Source organism: Carcharhinus amblyrhynchos, chromosome 8, assembly GCF_965287045.1.
Source record: "Carcharhinus amblyrhynchos chromosome 8, sCarAmb.v2.hapA, whole genome shotgun sequence".
Lineage (NCBI taxonomy): Eukaryota > Metazoa > Chordata > Chondrichthyes > Carcharhiniformes > Carcharhinidae > Carcharhinus > Carcharhinus amblyrhynchos.
In genome coordinates, this window is record NC_137331.1 from 88,714,763 (window position 1) to 88,738,325 (window position 23,563).

The following is a 23,563-nucleotide window of genomic DNA, read 5'->3' on the forward strand; positions in this document are numbered from 1 at the left end:
TGGCAGCTTGTTCCAGACACTCACCACCCTCTGCGTGAAAAAAATGCTCCTCTGGACACTTTTCTATCTCTCCCCTCTCACCTTAAACCTATGCCCTCTAATTTTAGATTCCTCTACTTTTGGGAAAATATATTGACTAGCGAGCTGAGCTGTGCCCCTCATTATTTTATAGGTGTCTATAAGATCACCCCTCAGCCTCCTACACTCCAGTGAAAAAAGTCCCAGGCTATCCAACCTCTCCTCATAACTCAAACCATCAAGTCCCAATGGAATCCTAGTAAATCTTTTCTGCACTTTTTCTAGTTTAATAATATCCTTTCTATAACAGGGTGACCAGAACTGCATGCGGTATTCCAAGTGTGGCCTTACCAATGTTTTGTACAATTTCAACAAGGCATCCCAACTCCTGTATTCAATGTTCTGACCAATGAAACCAAGCATGCCAAATGCCTTCTTCATCACTCTGTCTACCTGTGACTCCACTTTCAAGGAGCTATGAACATGTACCCATAGATCTTTTTGTCCTGCAGCTCTCCCCATCGTTGTACCATTAACTGAGTAAGTTCTATCTGGTTCAATCTACCAAAATGAATCACCTTGCATTTGTCTAAATTAAACTCCATCTGCCACTCATCAGCCCACTGGCCCAATTGATCAAGATTCTGTTGCAATCAAAGATAACTTTCTTCACTGCCAATATGCCACCAATCTTGGTGTCATCTGCCAACTTACTCACCATAGAATTCAGTTTGCTTCCCCATATCCTCTCCATTACCAAGTATCTCTACTTAGCTCTGTAACCTCCTACAACTCTACAAGCTTCTAAGATCTCTGCACTGCTCTGATCCTGGCATTTTACATATCCGTGATTTTTCTCACCCCTCCGTTCCTGTCCTGTCTTGCCAAGCACTTCAGAATTTTTTTTACTATGTTAAAAGGTTCTAAATAAATGCAAGTCATTGTTTTTTATTTCTACCATTTTTCTCTCCTTTTCTCTGGTATAGAGTTTCACGTGCACTGCCTGCTTCAAGTTTCCTTCATTCCTCCAATTCTGGCAATTGCACATGCCTGACTTTATTCACTTTTCCACTGGCTGCCGTGCCTTCAGTTGCCCTGCCCAATATCAGTTCTTCATGTGTCAGCCTTGATAGTCTGGCTCAGAAGACTAGTTGACCACAGCAACAGACACCACAGGTGAACATAAGAACATAAGAAATAGGAGCAGGAGTAGGCCATCCAGCCCTTCGAGCCTGCCCCGCCATTCAATAAGATCATGGCTGATCTGTCGTGGCTCAGTTCCACATTCCCGCCCTCTCCCCATAACCCTTAATCCCCTCTCTTATCAAAAACCCATCAACCCGCTTCTTAAAAATAATTAGCGAGGCAGCCTCCACCACTTCAACGGGCAGAGAATTCCAGAGATTCACCACCCTTTGAGTGAAGAAGTTCCTCCTCAACTCCATTCTAAACCGCCCCCCCTTTATCTTGAGGCTGTGCCCCCTAGTCCTACTGTCTTTTTTGAGCGGGAAGAGTCTCTCCACCTCTATCCTATCCATCCCATTCATCATCTTATACGTCTCAATGAGATCTCCCCTCATTCTTCTAAACTCTAACGAGTACAAGCCTAGTTTATTCAGCCTCTCCTCATAGCTCAACCCCCTCAACTCCGGTATCAGCCTAGTAAACCTCCTCTGCACTCCCTCCAGGCCAAAATATCTTTGCGCAGGTGCGGCGCCCAAAACTGCACACAGTACTCCAGCTGCGGCCTCACCAATGCCCTATACAGCTGCAGCAAGACCTCCCTACTTTTATATTCAATCCCCCTCGCTATGAAGGCCAGCATCCCATTCGCCTTCCTGACCACCTGCTGCACCTGCAAGCTGGGTTTTTGCGACTCATGATCTTGATCTCAGCCAATGCTTATATCTTTCAAGGAGGGGATAGCCGCCAGGAATAGGGAATCGATTTTCCATTCTCTGGCTCAGAAGGCTGAAACCAATTGTGGTACTGCCTTCTTTATACAGCTAATGCAGCTCATGAATCAAATCTGAACTCTAAGAACTTGTTTAATCATTCTTTAGATAGTTGAGATATTCATTTATGTAGGTAACATTAATATCTTTCTTTCCCTCCCCTTCCTCCACGACTTTCCAGGGCATGGACAAAACACAGTGGTTAACACTGCTGCCTCATAGAGCCAGGGAGGCCCGTTCGATTCCCGGCTTGGGTCACTGTCTATGCGGAGTCTGCACATTCTCCCTGTGTCTGCGTGGGTTTCCTTCAGGTTTCCAGTTTCCTCCCACAAGTCTGAAGCTGGTTAGGTGCATTGGCCGTGCTAAATTCTCCCTCAGTGCACCCAAACAAATGCTGGAGTGTGGCAACTAAGGGCTTTTCACAATAACTTCATTGCAGTTACTTGTGACTTGTCACCAAAAAGGCAGACCAGTTTCCCCCATCAGAATAGCTAATGCTATTCTGTTATTACTCACATTGTCTTATGTGAGGGTGCTTATGGGACGACAGCCTTTTTAAAAAATGAATCGAATTCCCCCTAGACTGTGTTAACACATCCTCTAGTGGTTGGCTGAAAAATAACATTGAGAGAGCTTTTCAACTAGAGAGCCCAGGAAAGAGGAATGAATGAATAAATAAGCAAATGCTATCTCGATGTGAGTTTCTGAATTGTGGTATATAATTAGGAGATTCTTCTATCATATTTAGCCTTGTAACAAATCCAATTCTGTCACCACTTTCTTTTCTTTCTCTATTTTATCAGTATTATAGTTTTGGACATCTTATTCATAAATTATACGAGTGCGCATTCTTTTCTCCCTTTTGTATTTCCACTGAGTTGAAATCAAAGTTCATTGCACTGCACTGACTTCTTACCTTAAATCTTAAACCTGGGGGACTTGTTCCTTGCTTTGTTAGGCTTCATCTTACAAATTTTAGACACTTAAAGCCACAGTTTAACTTTATCTCGGTGCTAGCCTGTCTTCTCTCCAATTCTTTCAACCCCTGATGGCAGCCATGCTCTTTGAGCTTGTGTCTCTGCTCAGTTTCCTTAAAACAACTCCTAAATCTCAAATACTTTGTGAAATTGAACAAGATTTGGGAAGTTTCTCATTTCAGATCCCCCCCCAACTGACATACTGAAGTCCGGTTTTTTGACATTAGGTCAAATTGCTCTTATTTTCAAAAATCTATGTGCAAACTGCAGTTTGTACTTTCTTACGCTGCATCTGACCTTCCTATTTAGTGTTCTCCTCTTTTGTTACCGTCAAATTGGAATCATGTCCTGTTTGAGATTCTTGTGTTGTCCAGGAATGAATGCCCAGAATTACAGCTGACAATCTCTGCTTCTGTTTCTGATTTGGTGTTTGCCTGTTCTGTGATTTACAAAAGAGGGTTTTCTCAGGTATCTGAAATGAAGCAATTTGACCAAAGCTAAAAGAACAAAGGCATAGCTCAGAATTTTGAAAGTGCAACATCTGCTGAGTTGCTGAGTTGCCACGCACCCTGCTTTATCTCTTGCACATGACCATTCTTCATCTGTGAGCCAAGAATGTTAGCCAGCTATGAAAACAGAAAATACTCATAATACTCAGCAGCTCTAGAATTTTCTGTGGCAAGAGAAACAGCCTTATTGGGAAGTATTCAACATGGCCGCTGGGCCTCGTCTGTGAGTTGGAGAACCAGTGTCACCTCCTTTTGGGAAGGACCACTAAATTAAGTAACAATCAGGCACTTAAGTGGCTAATGGCGGGCCATCCCTGGAACCAGGAACTTCAGGGAGGGAAACCCCAACACCTCTGAGAACTACTGGCCAGTCAGAGCTCAGCTGTCCTGCATGCAGGCAGCAACAGCGCAGGTGGGGGCAGGGTTAGCAGCAAGGGTGGAGGGGTGGCCAACCCCCTCCACTTCCTGATGTCAGGTTCTGCAATCAGACACTGAATGCCTTTGAGCATGGGAAGATCCCGGCCAACCCTGCCCCTCCCACCCCCTCCGGCCTGGAACCCAATTTGGGTTAGTTTTTTGATTCCCACATGGCAATTTTCTCGCCCACCGTAGTTGACTTTGGTGGGATCTCCACTGCCACCCTTTCATCTGATGAAATACCCCAGTCTGCCAATTCACCTCTGGGTAAGGCATTAAATTCTGTCCACCATTTCCACATCTGTGACCTATTAGTCTTTTAATGACTGCTTAAGGGTCTGCACCCACCACCGCTTATGTTTTACTGGTTATGTGGGAGGCTCATGCCATATGGTGAAGACTCCAACTAACTCTGTCAGTCTTGTTGGGGGCTGGGGCTGGCTCCTGTTCAGGGATCCTAAGAAATGGGAACAGTAGTACAGCAATGGGCTGTTGGGTCTGCTTCTCCATTCAATACCATCATGGCTAATCTTGAGCTTCAACTCCATTTTCCTGCCTGCATCTTTCTCTATTTCAGCCTTGAATATGTTCAACAATGGAGCATCCACAACCCCCTGGGGTAGAGAATTCCAAAGATTCACAATCCTTTGGGTGAAAAAATTCCTCCTCACCTCACTCCTACATGATCAGCCCCTTATCCTGAGACTGTGGCCCTGTGTTTTAGATTCCCTAACCAGTGGAAACTATCTCTCTGTGTCCACCCTATCTAGCCCCTTTATATGGAGGCTTCAATGAGATCACCTTTTATTCTTCCAAACTCCAAAAAAAAAGCTCAATTTTCTCAACCTCTTATTGTGGGACCCCCTCATCTCAGAAACCAATTTAGTGAGCCTTCGTTATATCACCTGCAATACAATTTCTTTTCTTAAATGTGGACACCAAAGCTGCACACAGTAACCCAGATGCATTCTAAGCAAAAACTTGTGCAGCTGTAGTAAGGTTTCTTCATTCCTATACTCCAATCCTCTTGCAGTAAAAGCCAACACACCATTTATCTTCCTAATTGCTTGCTGTACCTATGTGCTTTCTTTCTGCATTCCAAGTCTCTTTGAACATCAATGTCTTCTAAAAAATATTCTGCTTTTTTATTCTTACAACCAAAGTGAATAACTTCATACTTCCCTATGTTAAACTCCATCTGCCATTTTGTCAGCCACTTATCTAATCTATCTATATCTCCTTTCAGCCTCTCTGTGTCCGCCCCAGAGCTTACCTTTCCACCTAATTTGCTGTCATCAGTAAACTTAGATACGTTACTCTCTGTCCCTTCATGTGAGTCATTAATGTAGATTGTAAATAGCTGAGCCACCCCTCTCCCCCCTCCCCTGCAGCACTGATCTTTGTGGCACTCTGCTAGTCACAGCCTGCCAATTTGAAAAAAGCCCTGTTAAGCAATCCTCTGTTCATGTTAATATATTACCTCCAAATCCCTGAGCTCTTATTTAGATCTAATCGCCATTAGAGGAACATGGGCCAGAATTCTCCCACGTCCTTGCCAGTGAGTCCAGTAGCAGGCAGGGTAAGGGGAAATTTGGCAAGAGGCCCAAGATTCGGTTTTATGCTGCCATCAATTTGACAGGGGATCTTCTGCTGGTGCCCCACTTTGGTCAGATCCTTTCTCACTAATGTCTTTATAAGTGTTTACCATAAGGGCTACACCACCTCCTTTGCCATTCTGTCTATCTTTCTGAAATATTGTGAATCCTTGAATATTTATTTCCCAACCTTTATTACCTTGTAACCACGGGCAGAATTCTACCACTCTGGGATTAAGCCCCGAATTCCTCTCCCAATCACACCTTGCTACCACTGTCAACAAGAACAGAGAATTTGACGCTCAGCCAAATCTCCATTCACTGCAGCGGGACGGGAGCATCTAGCTGTGGGCAAGGTTGAAGAATCCAACCCTAAGTCTCGTGGTATTTCCCGTTACTGGGCAGTGGGAAAACATGCCAAACCTTCCAGCCCCAACCTCGGTAATTATGCAACCAGGTGTTTTGCACTATATTCAGGGCAAGTCTAATGTCCTATCCAGCCTATCATGGATCTGTATAACAGCAGCAGTAACCAGCATTCAAAGGAGATGATGAGATGCAACCTTTCCCAGGGATGCAAATGAGGTCTGTGCTGGCCTTCGGCAGGTTTCCCAATCTGCCATGGTGGATACTGGTGGAAGATCCCATGCCAGCGTAAAGTCAAATTTTGGGCCTCGCACAGAATTTTCCCTCTCCCTGCCTCCCACTGAATCTACCAGCAGGGGCATGGGAGAATTCTATCCCATGTCTGTGACATGGCAATTAGATCTAAATCATAAACCTCTACTTGTGCCACTAATTCATCTATTTTGGTTAAGTTAAAGTTAAAGATAATTTATTAGTCACAAGTGAGGCTTACATTAACATTGCAATGAAGTTACTGTTCAGGCCAAAGCACCTAACCAGCACATCTTTGAGAATGTGGGAGGAAACTGGAGCACCCGGAGGAAACCCACGCAGATATGGGGAGAACATGCAAACTCCACACAGACAGTGACTCAAGCCAGGAATTGAACCAGGGTTCTTGGTGCAGCGAAGCATCAGTGCCAACCACTATGCTACCATGCTACCCCATTTTATCACAGATGCTTCAGGCATTCAGATAAAAGAATCTTTAATTTTTTTTATTTCTATTCCTATCATTGAGCGGCACGGTGGCACAGTGGTTAGCACAGCTGCCTCACAGTGTCAGAGACTTGGGTTTGATTCCGGCCTTAGATAACTGTGGAGTTTCCATATTCTCCCCATATCGATATGGGTTTCCTCCCACAGTCCAAAAATAGGCAATTTAGGTTGATAGGCCATACTAAATTGCCTCATTGTGGCAGAGGGACTGGCAAGGTAAATGTGTAGGCTTCTATGAATAGGGTGGGATTGTTATTGGTGCAGGTTCAGTGAGCCTAATGGCCACCTTTTGCACTGTAGGGATTCTATGATTCAATTACCTTATTCACTTGTGTCCATTTTTTTGTTAAACTCTTTGATGCTTCCTGTCCCACTCTGCTTGTCTTTATCCACATCGCTATACTTTTCCAATACCTTGACCTTTCTCTTTGGATTTCTAAATCTCACTTAACCCAACCCCACCTTTCCACAGCCATATTTATACAATTGACAAGGATACTGGTCCCAGCTCAGTTCAAATAGAAGCCACCCCAATGGAATAGCTCATTCTTCCCTGAGTTCTGATGTCATTACCCGAAGAATTAAAACCCCTTCTTCCCACAGTACTCTTTGAGCCATCCATTCAATTCTCTAATCTGATTAACTCTGCCAATTGGCAGGTAACAACCAACAAGAAGCCTGTGCCATAAGGAGGAAGCCCTTCCACTGCGGTGCTGTTCCCACCACATGTTCTGCCTCCCTCCCCCCTGTCGATGGCAACCCCCACGTCACCTTGCCGAGATCTGTCAGTCTGGACTCAGTGAAGCCCCCACATTCACCTTCTTATCTGTCCCCATTGGCAGTCCTTTTGAAGGATTGGCTGCAGTCCCATGCCTAGTGGCGTTCTTTGGAGTCGCTGGCTGTTAAATCAACTCAGGGCTTCCAATCCAAGCAGCGGTGGGCTAACCCTGACTTTTGAACTGGGGATAGGGCCATTGCCTGCTCATGAAATTCCGGCTGTTAACTTTTCTGCACACGTGCTGTGAGGCCAGCTCAATATCTCTACTATCTTCTGATTTTATTTTAGATTATCAGCATCTGAAGCACTTTGCTTTTGTATTATTGTCAGGAGGCTGTTTGACCACGAAGGAACATCTAAGTCTGTATAAATCTACCCCACCCTTTCCCCACACAAGCACACTTTCCAGCAGGTGATACTCAATAGCAACCCTGAGTGGACAGCTAGGCCGAACATTCTTCAAACAAGAGTTATTTGGAGAGCTTGATGAACATTTTATTGAGTTTTGAAATAAAATACATTAAGAATAATAAATTCCTGCAATGAAATAATGTAACACAGTGGGGAAATAAGACAATAAAAGAATGTTAGCATACAAATTCTAGCAGCACCCTGCAGCTATAAAAAAGCAGATGAGTACTTCAGTCATCAAATGGCATGAATGTAAAATCTATCACATTCCCTGAAAAAAGACAAGGGAAGCAGAGGAAAGAGAAATAACTGCAGGTTTATGCCCTGACATAAGTGCAAGAACATAAGCTCTTAAAAATCCCAGGTGGGAATGCTGATTACAAAATCATCTGCAATAATGTATTTTTCTTTTCTTTGCGGCCCCACTTTTCACTGGTTGTAATTTTGAATGTGCAATCATGTAAAATGGGTGATAGTGAATCAGAAGCCCATTTTACCTCTTTTTTTAATCCATTCCCTCTTAATGGAAAAACCAATAGAAGTTTATTACCATTTTACACCATTGCACAAAATCAAAATTGAATCACTTATCTGTTCTGATTTTGTTTTTTTAAAGTTTATTTATTAGTGTCACCAGTAGGCTTATTGCTAACACTGCAATGAAGTTAGCACTTTGTCCAAATACTCTGGAGGAATTTATGTATGTGTAACATATGCTGATGGGATTCTAGGAGCTTATTTCTGTTAACATACGGAGAGCCGGGTGATGAAGGCAAGAGCTATAGCCAATCTTTGCAAACATTTATAAGCATTTATTTACGGAGAAACACACTACAAATGTACATCTCCTAACCCAATGACCAAATTCTCACCCCTCCCCCCCTCATTCTCCCTTAAAAATTTCCAACATGTCCTAAAGCCATTGGAAGACAGACATGCCATCCTAGTGTGATTTTTAATGCACACCCACTCCTGACATCACCCTGGCATGGACAAGTTGGGCCAAAGGGCCTGTTTCCATGCTGTAAACTCTATGATTCTATGACCCCAGTCAGTTGAAAATCTAGCTCCATGTGTTTCAGTGTAAGTCCCTATATAGTGAAACATCTGGAAGGGCAGGGCAACTTGGAGAGTACTTTCTGATTCCCACACTTAATTGCCCATGTTCAGTTCAAGTTACTCCCTCATAACTGTAAGTGATATTAGTGTAACCATTAGATTGAGCACAAAATCTGGTGCAATATAATGTAAATAGTTGGGTAACTTTTTGTTTTTAATTAACATGTTTGGTAAGAGCTACTTTTGAAATTGATTTTTCCAACCCTCAAATTGGGTTATCAAGTCTCCCATTTTGTATGTACCTGTTCATGGGATATACAATGTTGTGACTGTGAAGTAAGCAGGTACTTGCTTCCAGTTGCATTTAAGTTGTCAGGGAATGATATAACTTCTGATCCTTCTGCTCCATTTTGAGAGAACTGTGTGTCCCTATATTGGAATGCAAAAATCTTGTGTGAAATTCAAGAGGCTGTGGATGTGTTCACTCTCTCAGGCCCAGAACACTGAAGCATGAAACATCTGCGCATTTGAATGGGTTAGTGGAAATATCTTCTTCCACTTCCTCCTCACTATTTACAGGCTGTCAGATTATGAAATGCTTCACAAGAATTCAAAAGCTATGATGCAATTTCTTTTCATAATTGCACCCCTTGAGCATTCACCTGTATGGAGTGTATCTTACTAAACAGTGATTTGGACTGCATTTTAAAATTACAATTACTGTATTGTCTTAATGATCTAATAATTATGTGATTGGAGCATAGGCTCATCAATCTGCATAGAAATTAGTTTCTAAACATCCAAAATATTCCTTGTTAAAACTAATGAGGTACTTAGGTTGCTTCATGAATCTAATTAGACAGTATCACGGCTGCATTTTAAATGAATCATTCATGGCATATGTAAAGGTCAGGGTGCAGCATGGAACTCCCAAAAGTGAAGAGGAATGTGAGGAGACAACGAACAGCTTGAGAGATTATTTATTAACTCCAGGCAAAATTAGACTCGCGATGTTAATATGCTGATAGCCTTTCCATATTTTTCATGTTTTGCAATGATTGTAATTTTTCATTGTGAACGTAATTAAAAGAGTTGCAGCTGGGTCTGTGGATGGCATCAAAGGTCTGTGAGCCTAATTTAAAAAAAACTTCTAAATTGCAGGAAGGTTGGTGAAGGCCAATAATCTTAACCGCTCCCCCCCCCCCAACCAACCTCCCCCAGGGATCACTGCAGGCATCCTGAGCCCAACCATCTTCAGCTGCTTCAACAGTGATGAATTGAGGATGTTTGGACAATGTTCAGTACCCATACTGAAGCATTTCCTGTCTGAATGCAGAAAGATCTAGGCAACATTTAAGCTTGAGCTGATAAGTGGCAAGTGATATTCGTGCCATACAAGACCATCTCCAACAAGAGAGAATCTAACCAGCTCCACTAAATATTGAATGGCATTATCATTGCTGAATCTCCCACAAATAAAATCCTGTGGATTATCATTGACCAGAAACTGATGGGACCAGTTACCTAAATACTGTGGCTACAGGAGCAGGTTAAAGGCTAGGAATTCTGTACTAAGTAATTCAGCTCCTGAATCCTCAAAACCTGCCTACCATCTACAAGGCAGAAGTCAGGAGTGTGATGGAATAACCTCAACTTGCCAGATCCAGGAACACTCAAGAAACTGAACACCATCCAGGACAAAGCAACCCACTTGAGCTCCATTCCACCCACCACCTTGAACATTCACTCCTTCCGCCACCAGAGCACAGTGGCAGTATGTGTACTGTGTAAGCGATATACTGCACCAAGTGGATAAGGCCTTCAACACCACCATGCAAACCTTTGATCGCTACCACCTAGAAGGACACTAGCAGCAGGTGCATGGCAACACCACCTGCAAGTTCCTCATCAAGTTAAAGATGTTGTGACTTCAAATTGCCGTTCCTGCATTCACTGGATCAAAGTCCTAGGTCAGAATTTTCTGGCCCTTCACACTGGCGGAATTCTCTGATCCCACTGGCGGCACACCTGCTGCTGTGGCTTTCCTAGTGGTGTGGGGTGGCCTCAATGAGAATACCCATTGACAGCAGCAGGACCAGATGATTCCGCCACCATGAACAGCACACTGACCCTACACCAAGAAAAATGTTGAGGGAAGGCCAGAGAATCCTGCCCTGGAATTTCCTCCTTCACAGCACAGTGGGTGTACCTACACCACACGGACTGCAGCCGTTCAAAGAAGCAGTTCACCATCACCTTCTCAAGAATCAGCTAGGGATGGGCAGCAAATGTTGGCCTGGTCGGTGATATTCACATCCCCTGAATGAATACAAATAAAGTTCCTCCTCTGGTGAGGTGCAGACATAGGGGCTGGAAATTTCTTATTTGGCCCGCTGTGGGAATCATAGCGGGCGAGACAGGAAATTCGACGGACCATTTACAGATCCATTGAGGTCAGGCGGGAGTTTCCGGTTTTGGGGCACACATGGCCAGAAAATCCCACCCATGGTGGAAGACGTGCACTGTGGGGAAAGCAGGAATTAATAGTTAAAAAGGCTCTAAATAAACTATTTAATCACCCTGATTACTTATGTGTAGAGCACAGAACCGATCCTGGGGAAAGCAGAAAATGATCAGGATGATGTTGGGATCCTCACCCGGTGTCATTTTACAAGATTTTCCCAGCATGCCCAGACTGGAACCCACTGCTACCTGACTGGAACTAGACTAGACAGAGACCAGGTCCTTGTCCAGAGGAAAGAGATGAGTGGCTGCCCATGTACTCACATTCAACAGCAGTTGGTTACAGAGTATCATTGAAAAGGGACTAAGAGCAAACTACCTGTCTTCCAACTCAGCAGAGAAAGTGTACTTAGCTCCACAGAGATACATAAAGAGGATGACAAGAAAATATAACGTTTCCTTCCACCTTTCCTTCCTCATACCCTCAAAACAAATTAGTTGTAGGAATGTTGATATTGCATGTATTTCAGTTTATTCAAAGTGATGTATGTAAGACTGCTGTAGACTGTTCAATGATTATTAGTTATTAGTTTAATGTTAAGTTTTTACTTTTGTGATTTTAGACTATCAAGGCAACATCCCCCCTTGGGGATCCAAGAGTTACATACAACCTGGAAGAAGGTCAGGTTCCAGAAACAAACATGCCAGTCCGATTCTACTTGAAACCAAATCGTGCGGATGGATCTGCCTCCATTTTAGTGGCAGAACCACTGGATTTTGAGGGGACAAAATTTTTCACACTTAGAGTCAGAGCTCAGAATGTGGCTGCGGTCCCATTAGCCTCCTTCAGCACTATCTTTATTAATGTGACTGGTAAGTTCAAGATACCCGAAACTTAAATACTGCATCCCAGTCAATCCACTTGTTTTGGGAATCTCAAGAGGTTCCTCTCTTTTGCTGAGGTAGTTCAATGCAGCTTCCATAGTTTCCAGAAAAATCCTGGAAGAAAACTATTGCAAATCAGTAAAATGCTTGTTACTCGATTTGTACCTTTTTTTGAAATGATGTTTCTAAGCTGATTGTGCAGCCTGTACTGGATGATTCCTTGAAAAATGATCACTTATGTAAATGGGTCCAAACCCATGACCACTTCCATCTTGAAGGACAAGGGCAGCAGATACATTGGAACATCACCACATGCAAGTTCCTCTCCAAGTCACTCACCATCCTGATTTGGAAATATATCGCCATTCCTTCACAGTTGCTGGGTTAAAATCCTGGAATTCCCTTCCTAATGGCATTGTGGGTCAACCCACAGCATATGGACTGCAGCGATTCAAGAAGGCAGCTTCCCAAGGGCAACTAAGGATGAGCAATAAACGCTGGCCAGCCAGTGACACCCATGTCCCACAAATTAATAAAAAAATGAAATACAACAATGTCAATGACAATGTTGGCCCATTAACTGTGCTTCTCTTGTTGTGCTATCCCATGCCCTTGCATCATTTTGGTTATTTTTTTTCAGATGTGAACGATAATGTTCCTTTCTTTACCTCATCTACTTACGAGGCTACGGTTCCTGAAGGCGCTGCAGTTGGAATGTCAGTTGTGCAGGTATCAGCGACTGATCTGGATTCAGGACACCATGGAAAGGTCAGGGATTGTATTATGCATACTGTTCTTCTTTTCAAGTATCTCTATTTATATTAGGCTCATTCATTTAATTTTTGGAAAAATGTTGGATAGCCACATTCTTCGCATAATTCATGTTCATGGACTAGGGTAGTCCATGCCCAGGATGCAAAGTTAACGTGAGGTTGTAAATACGTTTTTGCTGAATAATTTAAATATCATTAGATTCCTTGGGCAGGATGTTACGCTTCCAGTTTGGCAGCTTTGCAGGTTGGGGCACCCGAAAAATTCCTCAGCAGTCTTCCCACAATTCTTAAGAAGGTTGGGCCTAGGGCATACAGCCTTTCCTTGCTCCAATTGAAGCCCTTAATCTGGCATGGATTGCTTCCCGTCCAGCCACAATTTTCAGGCTGATGGGAGTTCAGAGGCAGGGGAAAGTCTAACAAGTCATTCTGCTGGAGCCTTGAGCAGGAAAGGTAGAGCACTCCCCCCATCAAAGGCCCCCTTTCCACAACAAACACCATGCTCCCCCCACCCCTCCCCTGCAAAGTTTGCCCCCTGCAGGGATTCTACAGAACTTCCATGCTTAGGATGTGAGAGTTGAGTCTCGGGCGAAGTGGTGAACAGGGGTGGGGGGCTGCTTGGGAAGAATTGGTTTCAGGAAGCTGCCAAGATATTTATTTCTTCAGGGTCCAGGTTGTACAGTGGAGGCCTCTCATTGTCCTTTGACTGCTGAGAAACACCCACAGCCTTGTATTGTATAGATGGGTGGGGTGTGCTCTGCACCATTTTGTAAACCATTCAAAAACTGGAGTTTCCTCCCATCACCATCTTCATTGACTTGAATTGTTGTGGTATTATTCACTGATTTCACCCATAAAATTCATTTGTACTGATTCATAGTGATTGTGAAGTTTTCTCCTGAGGAAAGACAGCAGAACAGGTTGCACTTCAAGTGAAATTAGATATTCTAAAGCTCTCTGAAATTAATAATACACAAAATAAAAGAGGAATGTTAATCACATGGGCCTTCATTTAGGCTCAGGTGAAGGCAGGAACCTGTGTGTGTCAAGGACACTGGGCTGGATTGAACCATTGCCTGCCCCAAGCGTCTCCCTTCCCACTGCACATGCAACAGATTTTGCTAGAGTCTTGACCTGTCAGCAAGAATGGTGAGGAGAATTCTTACAGTTGAGAGAGTAATATAGTTTGGTGAACTAATACCTTCTTTGGCTGCTGATAAAAGAAGTAGACGTAATGAGAGTGGAATTATGGTGGACATGGAGAAATTGCGAACCATTTCAAGTGAACATCAAAGCATGCCTTTCAGTTTAATGCTTATCGAATGAAGGGTAGGGGCCAGGGTTTTTCCACCCCTCCAGCCCACTGTGATATTACAATCCCACCAAAGTAAATGGCTATTTAAATGACCTGCTGCATCCACACCACGGCGGGACCATAAAATTCTGGCCCTGGAGTTCGGATCACAATCTTAAGAAAACCTTTGGCGAACATTCAAACAAAGAACCATTTAATGCTAGTCACGTGGGGTTTGCAAGGCATAAAAAAGTGCAAACTTGCATAATATTGCAATTGGGGAATTTGGCACTGCCAATGATAAGGCAGCTGAATGCTTCATTGAAGTATTAATTTAAATCATTGAGGATGGTGGATGCACTCCTCAGCAAGTGGTTAATGTTGATGAGCCTGGTTTATTCTGGAAACAGATGTCTTTCAAGATAGACATTTCAAGAAAAGAAGACTCTAAAGCAGCAAAGGATCATCTGGCATTGCTGCTTGTTGGAAACGCAGCAGGAGATTTTTAAAGTGAAGTCCGTGCTTGGGTGCCATGCCCAAACACCCAGGACAGTGAATGGTTATTCAAAGAAAAAGCTGCCCATTGTGTGGAGGGCAAGCAAAAAAAGCAAGGGTAACCCAGGCAATTTTGGCAGATTGGTTTACATCTGCCTTCTGTCCAGCTGTCAAGGATCATTGTTCAGAAAATAATCTTGCCAAAAGAACATTGATCCTTCTGAACAATGCTCCTGGCCATCATATGGGTCTTGATGACCACAGTGTCAAGGTGGTCTTCCGTCACCTAATCTGACCTCCATTTCTCAGCCTGTAGATCAAGAGGGGGTTGCAACCTTCAAGGCCTATTACCAGAGAAGAACAGCTCTTCTACAGAGGTCCAAGTTCTTGACATTTTTAAAAGTCATTGTTTCTTGAAACTTTTCAATGTTATAACTTAACATTTGTTGCCTCTTCTATTGTACAAACTTTCACTTTTTAAACCTATAACATTTTTAACCATCCAAGCCATTTCACAATGCTGAAAATGAACCTAACACAATAGACATTACCTGACAGAAAAAGCAACAATCGCAACATGTAACAATTGCAACACCAAGTCATAAATAATTGTTGTTGTGTTGTAGGCAGTCTATTGAGAGCTGCTGCAATGATTGCAAATGTTATTAAACAAATGTCTGAACTATATCCTGGATGTGGGAAGGAAGCTAGCACGGTGTATTCACTGGTCTGTAACACCTCAAACTGCACATGTTTTATATGATTAGGGTGCCACTATACAAAACGTCATTGTAAAAATAAATATTTAACCTAATCTGCGCATCCCTGCGGTAATGCAATTGAACCTAAACCTTGTTTTCAACTGTTAAGCAGTAAGAACCCTGCTGTACATAGAAACATAAATATAGGAGTTAGAATAGGCCATTCGGCCCTTTAAGCTTGCTCTGCCATTCATGATGATCATGGCTGATCATTCAACTCAATAATCTGAACTTGCCTTCCCCCCATATCCTTATTTTACAGGGAAGGCTTTCAGAAACGATGCTAATAAACAATTCATGAGTACTTGTCAGCTAATTAAAAGCAATAAACTAAACTTAAACTCAGGTATATAGATGTTGACTTTGTATTATATTAATATTTGTCTTATATGCCAGGATGATTGCAGTCTTTAGCTCAATGCTATTTGATGTAAATTTATGGAAGTCACTGACAAAATTAACAAACGGAATGATGGGATGTCACCTACCTAGCAACAAGAGAGAATATACCTGGTGACAGCAATAGCCCACGTTCAAAAGAGCTAATGAGATGTGTTCTTTACCCAGTAATGAGATTAGCAGGCATCTAGGAAATGTCTCATATAAGTGGCCCGATCATCAGGAAACAGTTTACCAAAGTGACTGAGAGGTCAGGGGATGCAAACAGATACTGATAATGTAGAAGAGACAGACAGCCCAGTATGATGAGCAGAATCAAAGAGAGCCAAGGGGTATAATCATCATCTCCTGTAGAAGCAGACAGGCCTGTTTAATATCTTGCTGGAGGCCAGTTTAACATTGCCTGGAAAGGCCAACAAATAGCAAGCCAGCTAATAGCAGGGATCCTTTAAGGGTCTTTACACCCAAGTTAATGCAAAAACCTTCATAAAGGCAGTTTATCTATCTGTACTGAACCAAAGATGCTTCCTAGACTGAATCATCCTTCTGGTATTATGTGGTAACTATAAGCTGGATTTAATTTATAGGTTTGTTTCAAGTAGATATTGTTTGTGGAATGCGGAAGTCTTACTGAGTTCAGATATCAGGGGTATAGCTTTCAACAAAGGATAATTTCTAGATAAAACCACTCTGGTGTTTATGTGTCTTATAGATTTATAGTCCTGTTTGTGTGTATTTGTCTTTCCTTTCATTTAATAAACAGCCTTTAGTAATTGATACACTACAACAGGGCTGCTTATTCTCATAGGTGGTTTCACATGGCTCTTCACACTATAAAGAAAACTGTAATATATACCACCGCAAATTGATGTTTCATGTTGAGGTGCCCTTGCAGATAACACCAGCAGGTTAGTGACAGTCACACAGAAATATGAACTAGCCTGATGAGAAGGTTGGGAGGTGGGGGTGTAGGATTGAATTAAGGCTAGATTTCTGGGATGAAGATGTCTCATCCTGGTCACAGAATGTTGTGATATATTGGATGTTGAATCCAACACAAGATGAGACACAAAACACAAAACTAAAGAATCCTGCATTTTACCTTCTTACCTTCCTAGATTGAGGTGCCAACTTGGTGGCAGGGGTCGGAAAATCTGGTAGAAATCAGTTTAACCGGATTGTTGATATTTAGGGTCTTTCTCTATCTTCTAGGACCCAGCCTGGGGGTAGGTGGCAGAAACTGCTACCCAAAGCAGGAGGACCTCCATTGGCCAACAGAAAAGAGAGCAGGAACTCACTCCATTTTCCATCTCACAGTTACCCAGTCTGTAGCATTCCCTAGAAGAAAGGCTACTGAGTCTAAATAGGATCTAGAGTTGGCCATCGTGCCAACTGCTATTGCTTTGTTTGCCCCAAACTTTCTTAATTAGCACCAGAGACCTTGTCATTAGGAATTCTTCAGGCTGGCATATTGTGAGGAACAAATGATAAGGATGGCAGGAAGATCAGGCTGCCATCAGGATTGTTTTTGCTGGAGTTCAGACAAATGAAGGGGGGGTCTCACAGAGACTTATAAAATTTTAACAATTATACAGGGTAGATGCAGGGAGGATGTTCCCAATGGTGGGGGAGTCCAGAACCAGGGGTCACAGTCTGAGGATCTGATTGGAGATGAGGAGACATTTCCTCACTCAGAGAGTGGTGAGCCTATGGAATTTATGGCCACAGGAAGTAGCTGATGCCAAAACATTGAATGTTTTCAAGAGGTGGCTGGATATAGCACTTGTGACAAATGGGATCAAAGGTTATGAGGAGAAAGCAAGATTAGGCTATTGAGTTGGACGATCAGCCATGATTGTGATGACTGGCGGAGCAGGCTCAAAGGGCCAAATGGCCTCCTCCTGCTCATATCTTCTGTGTTTCTATGACAGGGTCATATCCTCTGTGGCCTTCCACCGAACCCTGGACTCTCAAACCTGTAAAGTGAGGTGGAATAATCCACTTCTCCAGACACTGGGATTCCTTGTCTGAAAGGTGACAACTGAGGGTGACCTCCAAATATATCAAAATGAGAAACTGATTAAAAAACCCACATGTTGGAAAACCTCTTTAATATCACGACATACCATGTTTCTATTTTCAAGAAGAAATTAGATCCAGCTCTCGGGAGCTAAGGAGATCAAGGGATATGGAGGGAAGGCAGGATCAGGATATTGAATTTGATGATCAGCTATGATCATAATGAATGGCAGAGCAGACTCGAAGGGCCGAAAGGCCTACCCCTGCTTCGATTTTCTATGTATGTTTCACATTGTGCTGTATGAAAGAAAACACGGTGGCACAGTGGTTAACACTGCTGCCTCTTGGCGCTATGGACTCTAGGTTCAATCCCTGCTTAGGTCACTGTCTGTGCAGAGTCTGCGCGTTCTCCCTGTTTCTACGTGGGTTTCCTCCGGGTGCTCCAGTTTCCTTCCACAGTCCAAAAGACTGTGCTAGTTAGGTGGATTGGCTGTGTTAAATTCTCCGTCAGTGTACCTGAACAGTCTCTGGAGTGTGGTGACTAGAGGATTTGCAAAATTACTTCATTGTAGTGTTAATGTAAGCTTACTTGTGACACTAATAAACAAACTTTAAGTTTTAAAAGGTGACCTTGTCCGTTTGGTTCACCTGCAGGGCTAACCCCCTGCAGACTTTGGAAAATCTATCTGGGAATGACAATGTGAACCTGCTTTCTCAATCTCTGGATTCTCAGCGAGGCTGATGCTAAACAATACCAACTTGCTGCAGGGAAATCCATGGCTACAACACAGCCAAATGCTTGCACCTTTACTTGGACAGCAACAGTCAGTTATGGCCTGAAACGTACACTCATTTTCTTGCAAACACACTGCAGTGCTGACCTATGAGCTGATGTTGTGAAGAAGAAAGCCCTCCTCATGAGCATCTGCTGGAGTCCCAGCTCAGCTTCATCAGCCAGTCATTACTAATAAACAGGGAACTTTTATGTGCAAATTTCAAAAATGTATGCTTGACCTAAATGTAAGTTTGATAGTCAGCCAGAACTACATTGATTTTCAAGTTGAGAAGTAGGGTTGGAAATGATCTGACATTGAAGGTGTGGAGGCCAACATCAGGCTGTATTTTGAGCTAGAGAAATTCATATTGCAGAAGGAATACGATTTGATTTGATTTGTTTGTCCTGACTCTTTGTTAGAACAATCCAAAATTAATTCCACTGCCTTGCTCTTTCCCAATAGCTTGGTCTGGTGGATTTACATGCAATGCCGTTGCTTAATGTGCTTTAATTTCATTTCGTATCGTATCTTTACATTGACAGGGAGCAATGACTTTTATTCCATTAGACCACACAGATTTCAGGTGTCTTATATAAAACAGTGAAATGCTAGAGTAAAAACATTGCTAACCTACAGCCCCATATCATACACTGGCTGAACCTAATTTCTGAACAAAGTGATATCAAATTGAGTTGGCAAGTTTGATGGTATGAGGTTATAAGAATATTGCCTTGACATATTTCTTTCCTATAGTGCACCACAGACCATATTCTTCAGACAAATAATTGAGTACTTTAGTTGTCATAGTGAGTTCTGGAGGTAATAACTACTAGTGTAGGTACATTGATGCAAAGGAAATTACAGAATGTGATAAGAAATGCATCATTTTGTTGCTTCAGTTTTTCATTTGAATAGACTTGAATTTATTTTGAAACAACCCATATTCTGTGATAAGTGGTAACTGGAAATCAAAACCACACAGGATGGAATGGCCTCCATCAAAACTGAGAACTCACTTGCTTTTTTGTTTTTGCTTCCAATCACAGATTAATTATGCTATATTGAAGGACCTGAGTGGGGACTACCATTACTTCAGCATTGATTTTGAAACAGGAGTGATATTCACACAGACATCCTTCGACAGAGAGGTGAAAGGCTCCTACCTGATAGAGGTCCAGTCCCAAGACAATTCTGAGTCTGCTAGGCCTGGCATGCATGGTCAGCCCAATACAGGTATAGACCCCAAGAGTTATCATCTCTCCAAGCAAAATGATAATAAAAGTGGGTGTGCCCACATTTAAGCATATATGTTGTTTGGACTCTTAATTGGCTAAGATTAGTTTCAAATTGTGCAACAGAATAACATGATATCAGCAAGTAATTTTGAAAATACATTTGTTTTCTATTCTGAAATCTCATTCATTTCATGTGACTTCCTTTGCTCTCAGCAATTTGCTTCACTCCCTTCTTTGCTCCAGGCCATAGTTCTGCTCAATTATCACAGTAGCAGAGCTGAACCTTGAAGAACTGATCTGCCAGGCTATACCATGCAGAAACATCAAGGCAGTAAATACAGCCTGCAAGGCATTGAAAGCATTCTTCAATACTGCCCTGCTTCTGGAGAAAATGCTGGAAAATCTCAGCAGGTCTGGCAGCACCTGTAAGGAGAGAAAAGAGCTGATGTTTCAAGCCCAGATGACCCTTTGTCAAAGCTAAAAAGCATAGAAAGTGGGAGATATTTATACTGCAGGGGGAGGGAATGAGAGATGAGTCATAGCCACTGAAACCAGGGGAAAAGGCTGCTGATGGTCCACAGAGGGAATAAAGGGTGTGAATGGCCAAACGGCAAGAAGCTAAAATGAGAGGGTAAGCTGTGACAGATGAAGATGTTGCAGGGGGGGTGGTATTGAACAGAGATAAAATTTTAAAAAGGGGAAACAAAGGGAGAGAAAAGGTAAGGGAAGGGGGATAAAGTAGGGGGAAAAAGTTGGGGGAGGGGAAAGAAAAATGAAGGAAGACAATAAAGAAATAAAAGGTAGAGAACAGTAAAAAATTAAATAGAATGAAAACAAAGGGGTTGAGGTGGGGTAGAGCAAATCATCTGATGTTGTTGAATTCAATGTTGAGGCTGGAAGGCTGTAAATTGCCTAGACGGAAGATGAGATGTTGTTCTCCAGTTTGCATTGAGCTTCACTGGAACATTGCAGCAGGCCAAGGACAGACATGTGGGCATGGGAGCAGGATCATGTGTTAAAATGGCATGCAACTGGAAGGTCAGGGTCCTGATTGCATACAGACTGAAGGTGCTTAGCAAAGTGATCACCCGGTCTACGCTTAGTCTCTCCGATATAGAAGAGACCACATTGAGAGCAATGAATGCAATACACCAAATTGAAAGAGGTGCAAGTGAAACACTGCTTAATCTGGAATGAATGTTTTGGTCCTTGGATGGCAAACATAGAAGAGGCAAAGAAACAGGTGTTACATCTTCTATGGTTACATGGGAAGGTGCTGTGAATGAGGGGAACGGTGTTGGGTATAGTGGAGGAGTGGACTAGGTTATCCCGGAGAGAATGGTCTTTGTGGAATGCTGCCAGAGGGAGTAAAGGGAAAATGTGTTTGGTAGTGGCATCACACTGGAGTTGGCAAAAATGGCGGAGGATAATGCTTTGCATGCGGAGGCTGGGGGTTGGGGGGGGGTGAAATGTGAGAACAAGGGGGTTACACCAAGACACACTTTTATCTCCATCATTCGCAGAAACCGTGATGACAACAAACACTACGCCCTTGTCCTCATCTACACTTATCCTTGTTCTGGGAGGGAGTAGAGGGGATGAAGGCCATGGCGCGGAAGATGGACTGCACGTTGTTGAGGGTCCCGTCGACAACTGTAAATGGGAATCCACAGTTGAGGAAAAAGGAGCCCATATTAGAAACACCACTTCGGAAAGTGGCATCATCAGAACGAATGCGACAGAGGCGAAGGAACTGACAGAAAGGATGGAGTCCTTACAGGATGTGGGGTGTGAAGAACTGTAATCCAGATAGCTGTGGGAGTCAGTGGGTTTGTAATGGATATTGGTAGATAGTCTATTCGTGGAAATGGAGACAGAAAAGTCAAATGAGGGAAGGGAAGTGTCTGAGATGGATTAGGTGAAGGTGATGGAGGGGTAGCAACTGGAAGCAATGTTGATGAATTTTTCAAGGTCTGGATGAGAGTGTGAAGTGGCACCAAAATAGTCATTGATGTACCGGTAAAGAGGTTGTGGTAGGAGACCTGGCTTGGCCTGGAACAAGGAATGTTCCACATTCCCCATAAAAAGACAAGCATAGCCAGGACCCATGCAGGTACTCATTGCTACTCCTTTGATTTGGAGAAAGTGGGATGAGTTAAAGGAGAAATTATTGAGAGATCAAACAAGTTCAGCCAGGCAGAGGATAGTGGTGATGGATGGGAATTGTTCAGGCCTCCTTTCAAGAAAGAAGCAAAGAGCTCTCAGGCCATCTGTCCCACGCCAGGATATTTGCAAACCAGCATAAAACAAATTTTAATTGCAAATGTAATTCTTTTAAAAATCAAACAGATCCTAACAATAAAACTCCAAAAATGAATAATAACAAATTAGTGCGGATGCTGGAATCTGAAACCAGCTTTGACAAAGGGCCATTGGGACTTGAAAAGTCAACTCTTTTCTCTGCTTACAGATGCTGCCAGACCTGCTGAGATTTACCCTCATTTTCTCTTTTGGTTTCAGATTCTAGAATACACAGTAATTTGTTTTTATATGCGCTTCTAATTTGTTTGTGCCAGTGAATTAATTCAGAATTCAAATTTTGTTAGGGCCACATGTTTACACATGGCGATGTATTAACGTGATATTTCTATGTTTCCACTTTGCACTGCATTTACCCGTTAAAAGTAAGTGTATCTTTTTTTTCTGTTCACAGACACAGCATATGTGAGGATTTTTGTCAGTGATGTGAATGACAATGCACCAGTCTTCCCACAGGAAACCTATACCATAAGCGTAGATGAGGACAAGGACGTAGGATTTGTTGTCATCACGGTTTCTGCAAATGATGGAGATGAAGGTATGTCTTGGTGTATCCCCCTCCTATTCTTACACATGTAATTTCACAGAGAAGAAAAGGTGGACTTGAGTAAAATCAGTCAAAAATAATGCTGCTGAGCTGATTGCTGTCTAGGGACTCACACTGGAAAACAGGTAATGTGGGCAAGAACAGGCCTATTGAATGCCTGTTACAAACACTCTCTATCACACACACACACACCACAGTCAAATAAGTGGCTGCCATTCACTCTCTGGACTTGCACATGAACAACAACTGTTTATTGCCTAAAATAAAAGCAAAATTCTTCAGATTCTGGAAATCTGAAATAAAAAAACAGAAAATGCTGGAAAAACCCAGCAGCACCTATGGAGAGAGAAAGTAGAGTTAACATTTTGAGTCCGTATGACTCTTCTTCAGAATTGTTTATGCTGGTACCTGTAAAACTATATATCCCCGGTCTTGAGTTTTTTGGGGGGGAAAAGGAGAGAATATTTGTGAGTGGCATTTTAAAATAAACTAAGGGGGAGTGGGAATGGTGGCATGGTGGTTAGCACTGCTGCCTCACAACACCAGGAACCTGGGTTTGATTCCCAGCTTGGGTCACTATCTGTACGGAGTCTGCACGTTCTCCCCGTGTCTGCATGGGTTTCCTCTGGGTGCTCTGGTTTCCTCGCATAGTCTGAAAGACATGCTGTTTAGGTGCATTGGCCGTGCTAAATTCTCCTCAGTGTACCCGAACAGGCGCCGGGATTTTAACAGTAGCTTCATTGCAGTGTTGATGTA

General features: G+C 42.8%; 1 protein-coding gene across 1 annotated transcript in view; it reads left to right on the forward strand.

The window, feature by feature from the left end:
* The window catches only part of LOC145346382 (neural-cadherin), a 250,739-nt gene that overhangs the window by 168,474 nt on the left and 58,702 nt on the right, over window positions 1–23,563 (forward strand). Inside the window, exons 14-17 of the mRNA XM_080193542.1 lie at window positions 11,931–12,180; window positions 12,833–12,960; window positions 19,753–19,939; window positions 22,655–22,798. Coding sequence (XP_080049668.1) covers window positions 11,931–12,180; window positions 12,833–12,960; window positions 19,753–19,939; window positions 22,655–22,798 — 709 coding nt within the window. The remainder of the gene's footprint in view (window positions 1–11,930; window positions 12,181–12,832; window positions 12,961–19,752; window positions 19,940–22,654; window positions 22,799–23,563) is intronic.